This window comes from Abrus precatorius, unplaced genomic scaffold (genome assembly GCF_003935025.1).
Source record: "Abrus precatorius isolate BTA unplaced genomic scaffold, Abrus_2018 Scaffold0, whole genome shotgun sequence".
Classification (NCBI taxonomy): domain Eukaryota; kingdom Viridiplantae; phylum Streptophyta; class Magnoliopsida; order Fabales; family Fabaceae; genus Abrus; species Abrus precatorius.
This window is the reverse complement of record NW_020874290.1, coordinates 4,545,579-4,560,107: the sequence shown is the minus strand read 5'-3', so window position 1 is coordinate 4,560,107 and position 14,529 is coordinate 4,545,579. Positions and strand designations below refer to the sequence as shown.

Genomic DNA, 14,529 nt, shown 5'->3' with positions numbered 1-14,529 from the left:
AGCTCTAACTTCTGCTTCTCTTTCTTCTCTTCCTAAGGCAAATTCTCATGGCGAGCTTCATGTGGAGGTAATGCTTTAGAGGATTCAAGATTCTTCAAGCAATCTTCAATCTCCTTTTCCTCTTCTTCATTCCAATCTTGATAAGCTTCAACTAAAGCTTTCTCCAATGGACTAGACTTGTGCAATTGTTTCTTTACCACCATGTACAGTTCATCAATTACATCTATCCTGAAGCATTGTTGTTTATCTTTAGGATGGTGCATAGCTTCCAAGACATTAAAATTAACTTCTTTATCATGGACTCTCACATTTAGTTTACCATCATCTACATCAATGATCACCTTAGCAGTCTTCATGAAGGGCCTTCCTGTAACACCTTATATTTCTTTCCTCAATATATGATAAATTTTCACAAAAATTAATATGGTAAAGTAAATTTTCCTTCAAAACTTTCTAATAAGGAAAAGACATTGAAATGATATAAGGTTCATAGAGTAAAATTTCATTAATTCATAAGTACTTTAGGAAAACAAAGATTCTAAAGTTTTCATCAGCAATAAAGAGGAATAGTAGTTTTACAACTGTTTCAAAAGAATGCTATGGAACTGAAAATATTCATTACATAACTCAAAATAACTATGTCCTATAGCAGTTCTCATCCATCCATGCACTGTGAGCCTGGTACTATTCAACCTGGTTTCCTGAAAAATGTTGTGTAAGGGTGAGTCTCTACCCTACCACTCATACATAACATATACATTCTTCACAAAACACATCTTATCACGATTAACGAAAACATCATGGCATTACATATCACAAGGTTATATAAAGCATATTCTCATCTCAACGCGCATTACATCACACAGATTCACAATTTCTTTTACTTTTATCCGCGCTTACCGCGCCCTGTGGCCACAGTTATCCGATGCCTCTATCTCGAGGTCTTACAAATTCATGTAAATAGTCGCCGGATGGCCCAATGCAATACAGATACAACGCATGCAATAGATGGCCCCTTAGCAAAGGTAATGGTCAGGAGTCAAGTCGAGAAATGAGTGTGTGGCCATGTGGTGCATTCGAACACAATATTCCGTGCACAATCCCGAATGTCACTCACCACCCTGCATTTCCCCAAGATATCCCATATCGTCTCCATCTTCCACTTCCCCAGTGTATCTCTGTAACTATTTACATCATATCTTTTTCCATCTCATACTCTTTCGAGTATATTCATATGTTCACATATGCCATTTCTCATGTTCACACATATTTTTCATCATATTTCCACATACTTTTCATCATATACATCAAACCATGGCATATTAACAATACACATCATTTTTACATGAAACACAATATATTCAAACATAAAACTTCCATCTCTTTGTATATTTCATATCACAAAATCATATAATCATATCAACCATCTTCAATATACCTTATCATGCCTTATTTGGACATAATATCACATTTTCACCATGTATTCATCATAAATCACATAAACAGCCAATTATTCTCACTATTCACCGATTATTTTTCATAAAGCAAGGATTATTCCACATATAATCACATACATGACAAGATCTATGAGAATACAAGTAATAAACATAACAAAATGATAAAGTAGAGCCCCCCCTTACCTCAAAACAGAGCTTTTACAAGAATTTAACCGAAGGTTTAACTCTAGAACGGAGGTTTTCCTAAGAACATCATGAACATCTATAAGAAGAAGAAGAAGAGAAACGAACGGTAAATCTAACTTCAAACTTAGAAAAACTTACTTGTAATCCTTTAGATCGAACGTAGAATCACAGATCTGAAGAAAAATCTAAGTTTAGGAGGTTTAGTATGGGAGAAAATGGCGAGATATGACTTTAGAACCTTTGAGAACCTTGGATAGGAGTGAAGAAATGAAAATTTCGTCTGCAACCCCCTTTTTATAGAAAATTTTTGAAGTTACTGTTCACCGCAGGAATTTACTGTTCATCACCGGAACACTGTTCACGCATTACTGTTCATGCCAGAAACACTGTTCGCGGTAACTGTTCACGCCGGAAACACTGTGTACACGTACTGTACACGTACTGTACACGGATTGTATGCGTATTGTACGCGGATGTGACATCATGCTGATGTCATTGATGACGTCATCGTCACTGTACAAAGGCGGTTTCACTGTTCATACGCGGTTTATTGTTCATAGGCGGTTTACTGTTCATCGACACTGTTCATAGGCGGTTTTACTGTTCACTTTTTTTTTTTTTTTTAAATAAATTCTATCCAAATCTATTGCAATTATACTTTAACAAACCTCATTTTATTTAAATCAAAATATAGGATGTTACACTTCCCAAGATCAAAGGAACTTCTGCATCTTCTTCCATATCCATGATGACAAAATCAACTGGGAATACAAATTTGTCCACCTTCACCAAGACATCCTCTGCTACCCTATGGGAAATTTCATAGATCTATCTGCTAGTTGCAAAGTCATTCTGTTAGGTTTGGTTTCTAGCTCCCCAATCCTTTTCAACATGGATAGTGGCATCAGGTTAATACTTGCTCCCAAATCTAGCAAGGCTTTTCCCACAGATACTGCACCTATGGTTACTGGAATTATAAAGCTACCTGGATCCCTTGTTTTCTGAGGTAGAGATTTTTGAATTATTGCACTGCAACCTACCTCTAACTCCACAGTTTCCTCTGAGAATCTCCTTTTCTTTGTGAGCACTTCTTTCATAAATTTAGCATAAGTTGGCATCTACTCCATAGCCTCCATGAAAGGAATATTAATTTGCAATCTTTCGAAAATATCCATGAATCTGGCAAATTGTCTCTCCTTGTCTTTCTTAGAAGGAATCTTACGGTATGGTAAATCTTTCAGTTGTGGAAGTTCGCCCTTATCCTTCTTCTTCTCTTTCTTTTTTCTCTTTTTCTTTCTTTTTCTCAATATGTACACTCTCCTCATTATTCTTTTCAACTTCTCCCTCACTTCCACTCTTTTCTTTTTCACTCTCTTTTTTCTCCTTCTCTTCTCTTTCCTCCATATCCTCTTTATTTGCTAAATGATCACCAATCCCTCTTCCAATCTCCTTACCACTTCTAGTAGTAATTGACTTGCAATGCTCCTTTGGGTTGGTTTGTGTGTTGGCCGAGAATTGCTCTGACATTTGCTTTGCCAACTGCCCCCACTTGTGTCTCCAGATTTCTGATGGACGCCTCAGTGTTCTTCTGATTGGTCATTGACATTTGCATAAATTTCTCCAAGGTGTCCTCCAGTTTGGATTGCCTCTTATGAATTGGAGGGAAATGTGGTTGCTGATGTTGTTGGTTGTATGATGATTGCTGATGAAAGGGTGGTCTGTTGGATGGTCCAACTTCTTGTCTCCACCCATATCCTTGGTTTTGGTTCTGCCTCCAACCCTGTGAAAAATTGTTAGAGTAAAAATTAGAATTAGGGTTAGAAAAATTACCTCCCCGAGGTTGGTTGCTCATATAATGGACTTCCTCATTTTCTGCATTGTGGTTTAGGTAAGCATAGTTACCATTTTGATGGTCCCCTCCACAAAAATCACATTTGAGTGCTTGGCTAGTTGTGGAATGAACTGAATGAAGCTGTTGTGGCAACTTGGTCATCTGCTTTGTGAGGGCTTCAATCTGTTGAGTCAAAATTTTGTTTTGAGCAAGGATGGCGTCTGATGTGCTCAAATCTAAGACTTTTTTCCTCTACACTGCCCTTCTATTATGTTGAGCTTGCCTGTCAGTGGATGAGAGGGCATTTATTATTCTTGTGGCCTGCTCTGCATCTACTGCCATCATTGTTCCACCACCAGCAGCATCCAAAATCATCTTAGTGTCAGGCCGAAGACCAGTGTAGAATATGTTCAACTGATCCACATCTTCAAACCCATGATTAGGACATTTCCTAAGCAAGGACTGAAAATGTTCCCAGGCTTCATAAAATGCTTCATTTTGACCTTGTCTAAAAGTGGAGATATCAGATTTTGCACTAACATACTTGTAGGGTGGAAAAAACCTGGTAAGAAATTTCCTTTCCAAATCACTCCAGCTTGTCAGACTCTGATTTGAATGTGATTTCAACCATTCTTTTGCTTCCCCAATTAGAGAAAATGAAAATAACTTCAAATATGCTGCCTCCTCCTCCTCATCATCAAATCCCATAGTTGATACCAACTCATAAAAAGTATCAAGATGGGCATATGGGTCTTCATGGTCTTTTCTTGAGAATTGACGTGAACTTATCAAATTCAAGAAAGCAGGCTTGATTTCTACAGCCCTTGCATTGGGTGGAACCACTATACTCGAGTAATTCCTTGGACCTTGATGCATGGCATAATCACCAAGAGTTCTCCTTAGTGGTGGTGGATTTGCTCTTCGTCCTTCATTTCCTTCATGATTTCCACCATTCCCATTGCCACCTTGGTTATTTCCTCCCATATCTGCCATTTCTTCCTTTTCTAAATTTGAGTGATTTTCCAGTGATTGTGAAGTTGAAGATGCCCCTTGTTGTGCTTGCTTCTTTTTCTTCCCTGTACTATTATTTCATTTGGATGTCCTTCCAATCTCTGGATCAAATAGCAACTACTCTGCAGAAACTTTTCCTCGCAATATCATAAACAAGGAACTTGAAACAAGATTAGTAACAAAGAGTAATTAGATAAATAAAAATAAATTAAAACTACTTACAATACTCAACAAATTATACTTAAAAACTAATACAATTTGCATATTGCTCCCCGGCAACGGCGCCAAAAACTTGTTAGATCAATTCATTGGTATTGTTGATAATATAGAAAAGCCGCTGAGAATGTATTGTGATAATTTCGCAGCCGTCTTCTTCTCTAAGAGTGATAAGTATTCAAAGGGAGTAAAGCATATGGACTTAAAATACTTATCAGTGAAAGAAGAAGCGTGGAAACAGAAAGTGTCTATTGAGCATATTGGTACTGATTTAATGATAGCAGATCTGCTAACTAAGGGATTGCGCCCTAAAACATTTTCTAGCCATGTTGGTAGAATGGGCATTATAGACAAGTCCTTGTTAGCATGATTGTGTGATTCACATATATGTGTATAGATTGTTTTGCTCATATTATTGTAGACATTTTGGGAATTCAATAAAAGTATTATTTCTGCTTGTTTACTTGTTATCTGAATTGTGTTAATGTACATGTATGGTTTGAGTTTGATAACAGGTTAAGTGTTAAAAACACATCAGAGTTACAGTCTGTAGTATGACTGATTAAAGCTATTATGATTTGGGTTGGTTCTGTGATATTTGGAAGGAATCATGTCGTCAAATGACTTGTGACCGCCATGATCCGATCAACTTAAATCATTAAAAGATGATGACTTGATATTATCAATGATATGCGCACTTACAGTTCATTGAATCTTCAAGTTGTCACATAGGCCAAGTGGGAGATTGTTAGATTATTTTAATAATCTTATTATAGTCGCCTATGTAACTTATAGCATGACTCTAATTAATGATTTAATGTGATGGTGGTTAAATATAAAATATAGAGTCATTGAGGGTATAATTGTAAATACAATTATAAGGAAACCCTCCCCTCTCCCTTCATATAAATTAAAAAGCGGTTACCAAATAGGTTATGACATTCTCTATTCTCACTTCACGGTCTCTGAGTGAGCTCACGGTAAACACAAGAAAGGAACTTTCTCTCAACCATCCGAGAGGAGCTGAAAGAGGAAGGAAGGGTTGAGAAAAATACCAAGGGATCAACGACATCAAAGAGAGAGGTAACATCTAGAAACAATGGATTCAGGTTAGTGCTCTCTAAACCCTTAATTGTATGAGAACCATGTATTGTGTTGTGAGAACAACGTAATTCAAGATCTAATGGGAAATGGTAATTTCATAATAGTCATTACATAATGAAAATCACATAATGGATTAAGAAATTTCTAACAGATGCTTTATCTTCAGATAATTGTTGTTCGATTTTATTTTGTTTATTTCTAGAATAGATTCTATAATGTTTACAAAGGGCCTTTCTATGCTTAATCTTGGGACTTTTTCTTTTAATTCTTCTATATCTAATTCTATTCCATTTTTCTTTTTAAATTCTTAGTTTCTGGAGATAATATTGTTAATTTATATATAGATTTTTCTAAATAACCTAATTTTTTAAAGTTAATATTATTTAAATTACTACTTCCTTCTTCTTTATTTTCTATTTTAGTTAGATATTTTGTCATACTTCTAATACTCTGTTAGGATAATTAAGTTATATTGATGTATTTTATTTATATAAACCTTTTCTACTATTTTAACTAATGGATTAACCTTTTTATATTGACTAGCTTCTACTTCTTTATTTTCTATTTTAATTTGAATTTGTTCTTGTGGAGGATATTCTAATTCTATTATTTTTTCTGTTGTTGTTTTCCAGGAAGTTGATATTTTATGTAAGGAATTTACCTGTTTTAAGCAATGATATTATATTTTCTTTTAAACAATATTATTCTAACCAAGGAAAGAAATGTACATTTATTTCTATTTCTTCTAAATATTTATAGAAGGTTGTTCTTATTTTTATTTTTTTCATTTTTAGTAAATCTTGATAAGAACCAATTTTTAATCTCTCAATTATATTTTGCATCTATTTCTTCTTTTATCCATCTTTTATCTATTATAAAAGGTTCTTCTTTTGTTAAAGTGTTTAATATTTGAGATGTAGTAAGGCTATAATTGCCATCACTATTATTGTAACATCCTCATTTCAAAATGGTATTAATGATGGATTATTAATTGATGTTGGGTGATGTTGGAAAGTTTTAAGGAGGATTTTAAAGTATTTAGTAGAGTGTTGGTGCAGGGGAATCTCGCTCAAGTGAAATATGCCTCGCTCAGACGAGATTGCATGCCTAGAATTATTCCTTTCTGGAGCATTCTCGCCCAAGCGAGACTAAATTAGGTCGCCCCAACTGCAACCTCACTCGGGCGAGATGGAATTCGCCCAAGCAAGGAATTGCAAGAAAATATGGAACTCTCTAAACACCCAACTCGCTCAAGCGAGAAGAGCCTCGCTCAAGCAAGAATACCAGAAAATGAGTAAGGAACCACTATCTACATATCTCGCCCAGGTGAGGTACTCGTCGCTCAAGCAAGGATCTCTCACTTAAGCGAGAACGCGCAAGGTCAAGGTTATTTAAGGAATTTCGAACATAAAATTTACATTTCTCTCAATCTCCATCTCAGTTTCTTTCGTTCTCTCTTGGTTCTTACTCTATTTTCTTCTAAAAATTCTCTCCAAACTGCGATTATTAGCCAGATCCAAGTTTGGACGCCTAATTTAAGTAATCTCAAGTAAGTTTTCTTGAGTTTATATCTAGATTTACTGATCATTTCTATTTAAGTTCTATTTTTAAAAGGTTATCTCTTGTTGTATAGGAAGAACCTTCGTTCTAAGCAATCCTCTTCATCAAACTCCTTCTAGATCTTCATATCGAGGTAAGGAGAGTTCAGTTCTATAATTAGAACATAGAAATATTTATACTTTGAAACCCTAGTAGTGTTTGGTTCTATTGTGAACATATATGTATTAAGATAAAAATTTTAAATATTATGATAGGTTGATGAAGTATATTTTTCTAACCTTAGGAGGTTCAATTGATGATACCTGATTAATTTGAGATATTATGAAACATAATTGATTGTATTATTCGATTTGGGTTGAGTCCAAAGGTATCCGATCTCTGGCAAAATTGTTTAGTTGGTAGTTCAATTATATGTGCAAATTGTATGATGGTGTGGTTGTTGAATTTGATTAGAAGTTAAGTATATGTGAAAATGAGTTAAATGATGAATAATCCGCACGAAAAGTATATGTACTATTGTGAAAATATTTAAATGGAACTAAATCTGAGAAATATAGAATTTTGATGAGATTGTGGAATTATGAGATGTGTGTTTACAATGCAAGAATTATAGCTAGTAAATTGATGTGATTATGATACAGGTATTGTAACACATTAACAGGTATATTCATAATATATGTATCGTAATACATTGAATTATATGGCCGTAATACGTGTATTATAATATGATGATCTGTAAATGATATATGAATTGATGAGAAAGGAATTAGTGTGAATAGCCACAATGATACACTAAGAGTATGGAATAGGGAGCCGACTATGGAAGTCTGGGGCAAACGTAGGTGATGGATGACATTCGCTAAATGTGCACGATTTATAAAGTTGCAAATGTATCATATGGCCACACACGCATTTCCTGACTAACACTCCTGCCTATACTTTTGCTAAGAGGCCCTATAAGTGTATATGTTGTATCTGTATACATGGGTTAACCGACAGCTATTCACCTATTGTGTAAGGCCTCATGAAATGCTAGAGGCAACTATAGAATGTGATCACATTGTATAAGAAATTAGTAAGTTGAAACTGAAAGGAATTGAATATGTTATTGATATGTATAAGAGTGATGAGATAATTGGATCATAATTAATGATGTGAAATTTTATTCAAGTTGATATAAGCATTAGTATGGAATTTGATGCACTTGAACTATAACTGATGACCGGGTATTTTATTAAATCTTATATGAATATGATATGAAAGTTTATAGGGATTAATGTATTTATTTTGCATATGGATTAAAGAATATATTTTCTAATACACAAATTATACTTATTGTTATGTTATAATGATAATAAAGGATCTCGTCTTTACATAATATTTCAAGTAACAGGAATGACGGTTAGGAACAAACTCTTAATGTTTAGGCATGGATCAGAACTGCTCTTAGAAAAAATTTGTTCATGATAATCTTGTAATTAAATATTTTACATTACATATATATATATATATATATATATATATATATATATTTTGGTTAATAGTTTGTATGCCTTTATATACAACTTAATTTTAGTGCCTATGCACTTTATGTTATTCCAATTTGGTAATATTATAAAATTACAATTAGATTTAGATTCTTTTACTGTTCAAATTAATTATAAACATATTTGAAAGAGCAAGATTTAGATTTCTTACATATTGAAATTACTAGTTTTGGTCAAAAACCAATTTATGAATTTGATTTGAAATTTGAAAATATTTAAATTACTATTTGTAATTAAGAAACTGGCTTGTTTAATTGATTTGTTATAAATTATTATTTATTTTTCAGAATTTAAAAAGTAGGATGTTATAATTATTTTCTTGTAAAACAAATTCGTATGTTGGTATTGATGTTCCTGATTTAGTAGTATTATCTATTTATCTTAAATCTACATTTATAGTAGAATTATCTATTGAGTGTCTTGACGGTTTTCTTATTATTTGAGGATTTTGTATTCTTATAGAAGAAGATCTATTCATTCTAAGCTTTATTTTTCCATTAGATTCTTCTATAATATCTCCAATTTCTATATTATTTTTTTAGGATTAATCCATTGGTTTGGTTATACTGCTAATTGGATTAATCCTAAATGAATAAAATTAAATCTATCTTTTTTTATGTTTATGTAATAATGGATCTTTTAATAATTGAATATCTTTCTTACTTTGAGTATCTGGGTAAGAGTATTCTATTTTGTGTATTTGTTCACTATTATTAAAGGAACAAATTTTTTGTTATTGATATACATCTTTTTCTTTAGTAACTGGGATTGACCAATTATGTAAGGACTTTTCAATATCATTTATTGTAATTTGTTGTGGCACTTTTTTTGATATCGAGGCTCCATCTTCATCCATTTCTTTCTTAACAATCTAATTATTTCATTCTAAGTTTAGTTTATTTATAGTTCTCAGTAGATTAGCCATTTTTAAATATCTAACCCTTCATGTGACAGGAATACCCTAGTTGACCAACGGTTTCATAGTTATATACTAGACTTATTACTGGGACGACTACCTGGGCTTCTCAACTCCTAAATAGTTTTCACTGCTACACCTGTATTTAATATATAAAAATAGTGTAATTGGAACCAATTTTTGTAAAAAGAAACATAAAACAAACTAATCTCTCCTCTCTTCCTCCTTTAAATCAAAACTCGTTTAGGCTCTAATACCAATTGGGATCAGATCACACAACATTCTGATTTAATAAAAATAATATTGATAAACAAAGTATTAAAAATAGAATAATAATACAGTGAGAAATAAAATATTGAGAGATAACTTATAGACATAGATCTTGTATTAATATTGATGAGATTGATACAAAATATTGAACGAAAGATTACAAAAGCTTCAGAAAAATTTAGAAAATTCTAAAGGATATTGGACTTGAGAAATTGCTAATCATACTTTATTACTATTATTATTATGAAAATAAGCTGTTAATGACACTACTCAATCTATTGACTATTTCTTAAAAGTTAATATGTAGACTTTGATTTTTATTTAAAAATAAATTATTTAAATACAAATTTGTTGTTTAAGACTAAATGTTATCAATTTAGTTTAGTTATTTTCATATCTATTTTTGCAAATTATTCTTTTAAGCAATTAAAATGAAACAATTATTTTAAAAATATTCCTCACCTTATTTATTTAAATATAAAAATTTAGTATAATTAATTATTGAAGTAATTTATTTTACAACAAATTTAAACACAATGCTATGAAAATATGGTTGAAAATTAAACGTCTTTTAAGGGTGAAATATCCTAAAGAATAAAGTAGGAAAAGGAGTCGGGGGAATGATGATGCCAGTGAGAGAAAAGTATAATGATCTCAAAATAAAAGTGTAGTCTGAAGTTGATATTTATTTTTGTCATTTCGTTTTTTATGGCTATTGGCAGTTAGAGTTAGTGAGAATGTAATAACGTAAATGATAAGTCACTACTTTTCCAATATTCATCAATAATCGAGAGTCGAGTGTGTGTGTGTGCGCCAGCGCTCTTTGATGTTGAAGTTTTCTTAGAGCTTTGTCATCTCTCTCATCTTTACATTAGAGGTAAAGTCCGCTTACATGGTAGGTATAGTTACCAACCAAATCACTACTGATCATTATTAAAGTCCTCCTAATGTAAGCCTATTTTGAATATACATTTCTTCCTACCTAAAAACTATGAAGTAAGAAGTCAGCATATGTAACCGATTAGCAATTCCTAACCAGTAAGTGAAAAGTGAAAAGCCTTTTTTTTAAAGTTGTTATGAATATACTTCTTATAATTTTGAATAATTTTTTTGTTTGTTGACTTCTTAACTGGTGTTTAGCAAAGCCTTAATTGATAAACTCATATCATATTTAAGCGAGCAAACCAACGATGGAAATGGCAATTTGTTATTATGAAGAGAACACAGTCGTATATTAGATTAGTAGGTTTGAATTTGGAGGGTTATCTGTGCCTTTACGTTTTAAGACTTTTCTCATGCAATGCAATGCAATGCTTGGAGGAGATTATTAGGAAGCCATGCCTCTTATTTAACCTGCTGAGGCCACAAGTCACCTCCACCTCAACTTCGTGTGACATTACTCCTAAGACGTCTTAGACTCTGCATTTTGGACAAGCCCACTTTTGGTAACTTCTACGGATGAATTGCCAATCGTCTATTAAAAATAAAGTCACATACATTGCGTCCCTTTACTCCTCAACCCTGTATTAAATTTCAAGAAATGGCAACAACATTTACAAGAAGGCATCTATATACTCTAGAATTCAGAACAAAATGCGAACCAATCATGTAAAATACACAAACTAAAAGACAGGAAATAGTCACTAATAGATTCTAATGCACTCTTAGAATAACATGTTATTACAAAACATTAAAAATGAAAATTTGATTTCACGCTTACATCAGTTGTGTGTGTTGGGTAGAGAAGTTTTTAAGTAGAGAACCTCCATAACAAATAGAATACCACGATATAACTCCAAAACTCTTAAAGATAATAGATATATAGATTTATCTCTTTATAAACTCATTTCATATCCCATATCCCATTCTATGTGTAACTCAATTCACACTTAATTAATAGGATGCACTAGTTTTTTTATACACTTGCGAGGGACGGATTCATGAATCATCTATTGAGACCAAAATTATAAGCTTAGATTTTACTACTATTGTGGTGTTATTGCACAGCCTACCTGTTTTTTTTTATAGTGGGGGTGGGGGTAGCCGAAAAAGATCAACTAATCCTTAACAGAAGTCAACAACCCAGCAGTGGCCAGCACACTATAATTTGGTCACATAATTTTTCAATTTTTGGACCATTCTAATGAATTTATTTACCCAGTTACTCATTCAAATTTGTTTTAGTCACAAGTCACGAACACGGGACAAAAAAAGAAAAAGGTAGTTGAAGCAGGGAATCATTATTTTTACGTGTAAATAAGACCACATGTAGTTTATATTGAAAAGCTAGGAGGACCAAGACCACTCCTCTCCTAAATTCGTTGTCAACACTATTTGTACCACGTCTCAAGTATGAGCAGATGTGTGTTCACCTAACATACAAGCATTATCCTTAAATTAAATCTGTTCTGTGATGCACCAAAAGAAAATCTTTGCAATTAAACTAATTTGATAATAAAGTTAATTCTAAAACTGGTTCGAGTCCAAAAATAGAATTTCCAATTCATTTTTTTACCTGTATCTTTTTCTTTAATAGGTGGAATTTCCTACATCATGGGAAGCAAAGGGTCAAAACTAGAAAAGGGCCCAAACCAAAACTGAGGCCCGAGGATCGAGCCCAGCATCTGGATGACTCTTTAAGTTCAAGAAATGACACGGGTGAGTAAAAGAAAAAAAATATGATCTGGCTGGTTTCATGCTTTAAATTCACACACCAATTCTTTTTTTTCTTTCAACCAAACTTCAGATATAAACGTCTTGCTATAAATACACAGAACCCCACAATTCCATTATCCTAAGATTCCCAACTACTTGATTTCTTTTCATCTCCATTTAGTTAACTTATTGGCTTCCAAATTCTTTTCTAGCTGCCTTCTCCTAGCATTCTTTTTTTACCATTTTATAAACAACCATCCATCGTATCATAGCTAACCAATAACTATACCATGAAGCTCACAGGCTTGTTTCTTCTGGTAACTCTGGCTCTGCTCTTAGCCATTGCTGTCTCATCAGATCCTGACCCTCTCCAAGACCTCTGTGTCGCTGACCTTGCATCAGGTACTCCTTTTACATTACTCTCTTTTTATCCCTTTGAAATTCTATAGGTTACAAAGTAGAGGACTATGCAAACTTTCATGCACAATGCATTCAACAAGAGTAATCTGGAAATGAATCCCCTCTTTTTAACTGTACAATATATTTTTCTATCTCTGAATAATTAGATTCGATTCTTTTTCTTTGCTCTTCTTCCCCCCTTCGGTGTTTGGTTTTCTTTCAACCACGTTAACTCAACATTACTCTCCATGCCACAGTTGCCACTCCCACCAACCACTTTAATTTTGCTTTTTCATGACTCCACTATTTAATCATGTTAAACCTAGTGAAGTTTTCCCACTAATATGATTAACTATTATTTGTCCGTTTCCCATATTTATCAACACCACAGATGAGCAATTACTTTTATTATTTTTATTTTCTATTTCTAGCCATAACTCTTTGCATCTTTGCCCCAGCATGATTGGCAAGAGAAATTCTGTAGGCTAGACACTTCTCATTCTAAGACTAATGATAATAAGTGGTGTGATTGTGATGGAAAACAGGGGTGAAAGTAAATGGATTCACCTGCAAAGACACATCAAAGGTAAATGCCTCAGATTTCTCCTCCAATATACTAGCCAAACCAGGAGCCACCAACAACACCTTTGGCTCCTTGGTGACTGGAGCCAATGTTCAGAAAATCCCAGGTCTCAACACCCTTGGTGTGTCTCTCTCAAGGATTGACTATGCCCCAGGTGGCATCAACCCACCTCACACTCACCCACGTGCCACAGAGATAGTGTTTGTGCTTGAAGGGCAACTAGATGTGGGGTTCATAACCACAGCCAATGTGCTCATATCAAAGACCATTGTCAAAGGTGACATATTTGTGTTCCCAAAAGGCTTGATTCACTTCCAAAAGAACAATGCAAAGGTACCTGCTGCTGTGATTTCAGCCTTCAATAGCCAACTTCCTGGAACACAATCCATTGCTACCACCTTGTTTGCTGCCACTCCACCTGTTCCAGATCATGTGTTGACTAAGACTTTCCAAGTGGGTACCAGGGAGGTTGAGAAAATCAAGTCTAGGCTTGCATCCAAGAAGTAAAAACACCAACCAAGGTGGTTGTTGGGCTGTCTTGTCTCTCGTCAATTGTTCTTTTACCCTCTCTCTTCCCACTTTACAATTCATGTTTGGAATAACTCATAAAGGAGAATGGTGTACATTCATTGTTTAATAATTTAAATTTGAAAGATGATTGCATGTTTGGTAACTAAATCAGCGTTCAACAGTTCTGTTGATTGGTTGTTCATGCCTTGTATCTATTCTCCTGTGAAGGAATAGTATAAGTTACTCCCCTCCAAACTCTCACTTTCTCCTTTTTCTTTTTTCTT

The 14,529-nt window shown here is 33.6% G+C and overlaps 2 protein-coding genes across 2 annotated transcripts; one reads left to right on the top strand and one right to left on the bottom strand.

The window, feature by feature from the left end:
* Nucleotides 1–2,446: 2,446 nt before the first annotated feature.
* LOC113856036 lies at nt 2,447–2,761 on the bottom strand. The gene has a single exon (XM_027488062.1). It carries the CDS (start codon nt 2,759–2,761, stop codon nt 2,447–2,449), a length of 315 nt encoding a protein of 104 aa, XP_027343863.1.
* A 10,036-nt stretch (nt 2,762–12,797) lies between these two features.
* On the top strand, nt 12,798–14,419 carry LOC113870186 (rhicadhesin receptor-like). Its single transcript, XM_027506809.1, has 2 exons — nt 12,798–13,155; nt 13,698–14,419. Exons 1-2 carry the CDS (start codon nt 13,044–13,046, stop codon nt 14,240–14,242), a joined length of 657 nt encoding a protein of 218 aa, XP_027362610.1. The 5' UTR covers nt 12,798–13,043; the 3' UTR covers nt 14,243–14,419.
* The last annotated feature ends 110 nt before the right edge of the window (nt 14,420–14,529 follow it).

Coding starts and splice junctions, on each gene's coding strand:
- LOC113856036 (XM_027488062.1), bottom strand. CDS start 2,761: ATGCCAACTTATGCTAAATTTATGAAAGAAGTGCTCACAAAGAAAAGG.
- LOC113870186 (XM_027506809.1), top strand. CDS start 13,044: ATGAAGCTCACAGGCTTGTTTCTTCTGGTAACTCTGGCTCTGCTCTTA. Junction 13,156..13,697: donor TGTCGCTGACCTTGCATCAG/GTACTCCTTTTA, acceptor GATGGAAAACAG/GGGTGAAAGTAAATGGATTC.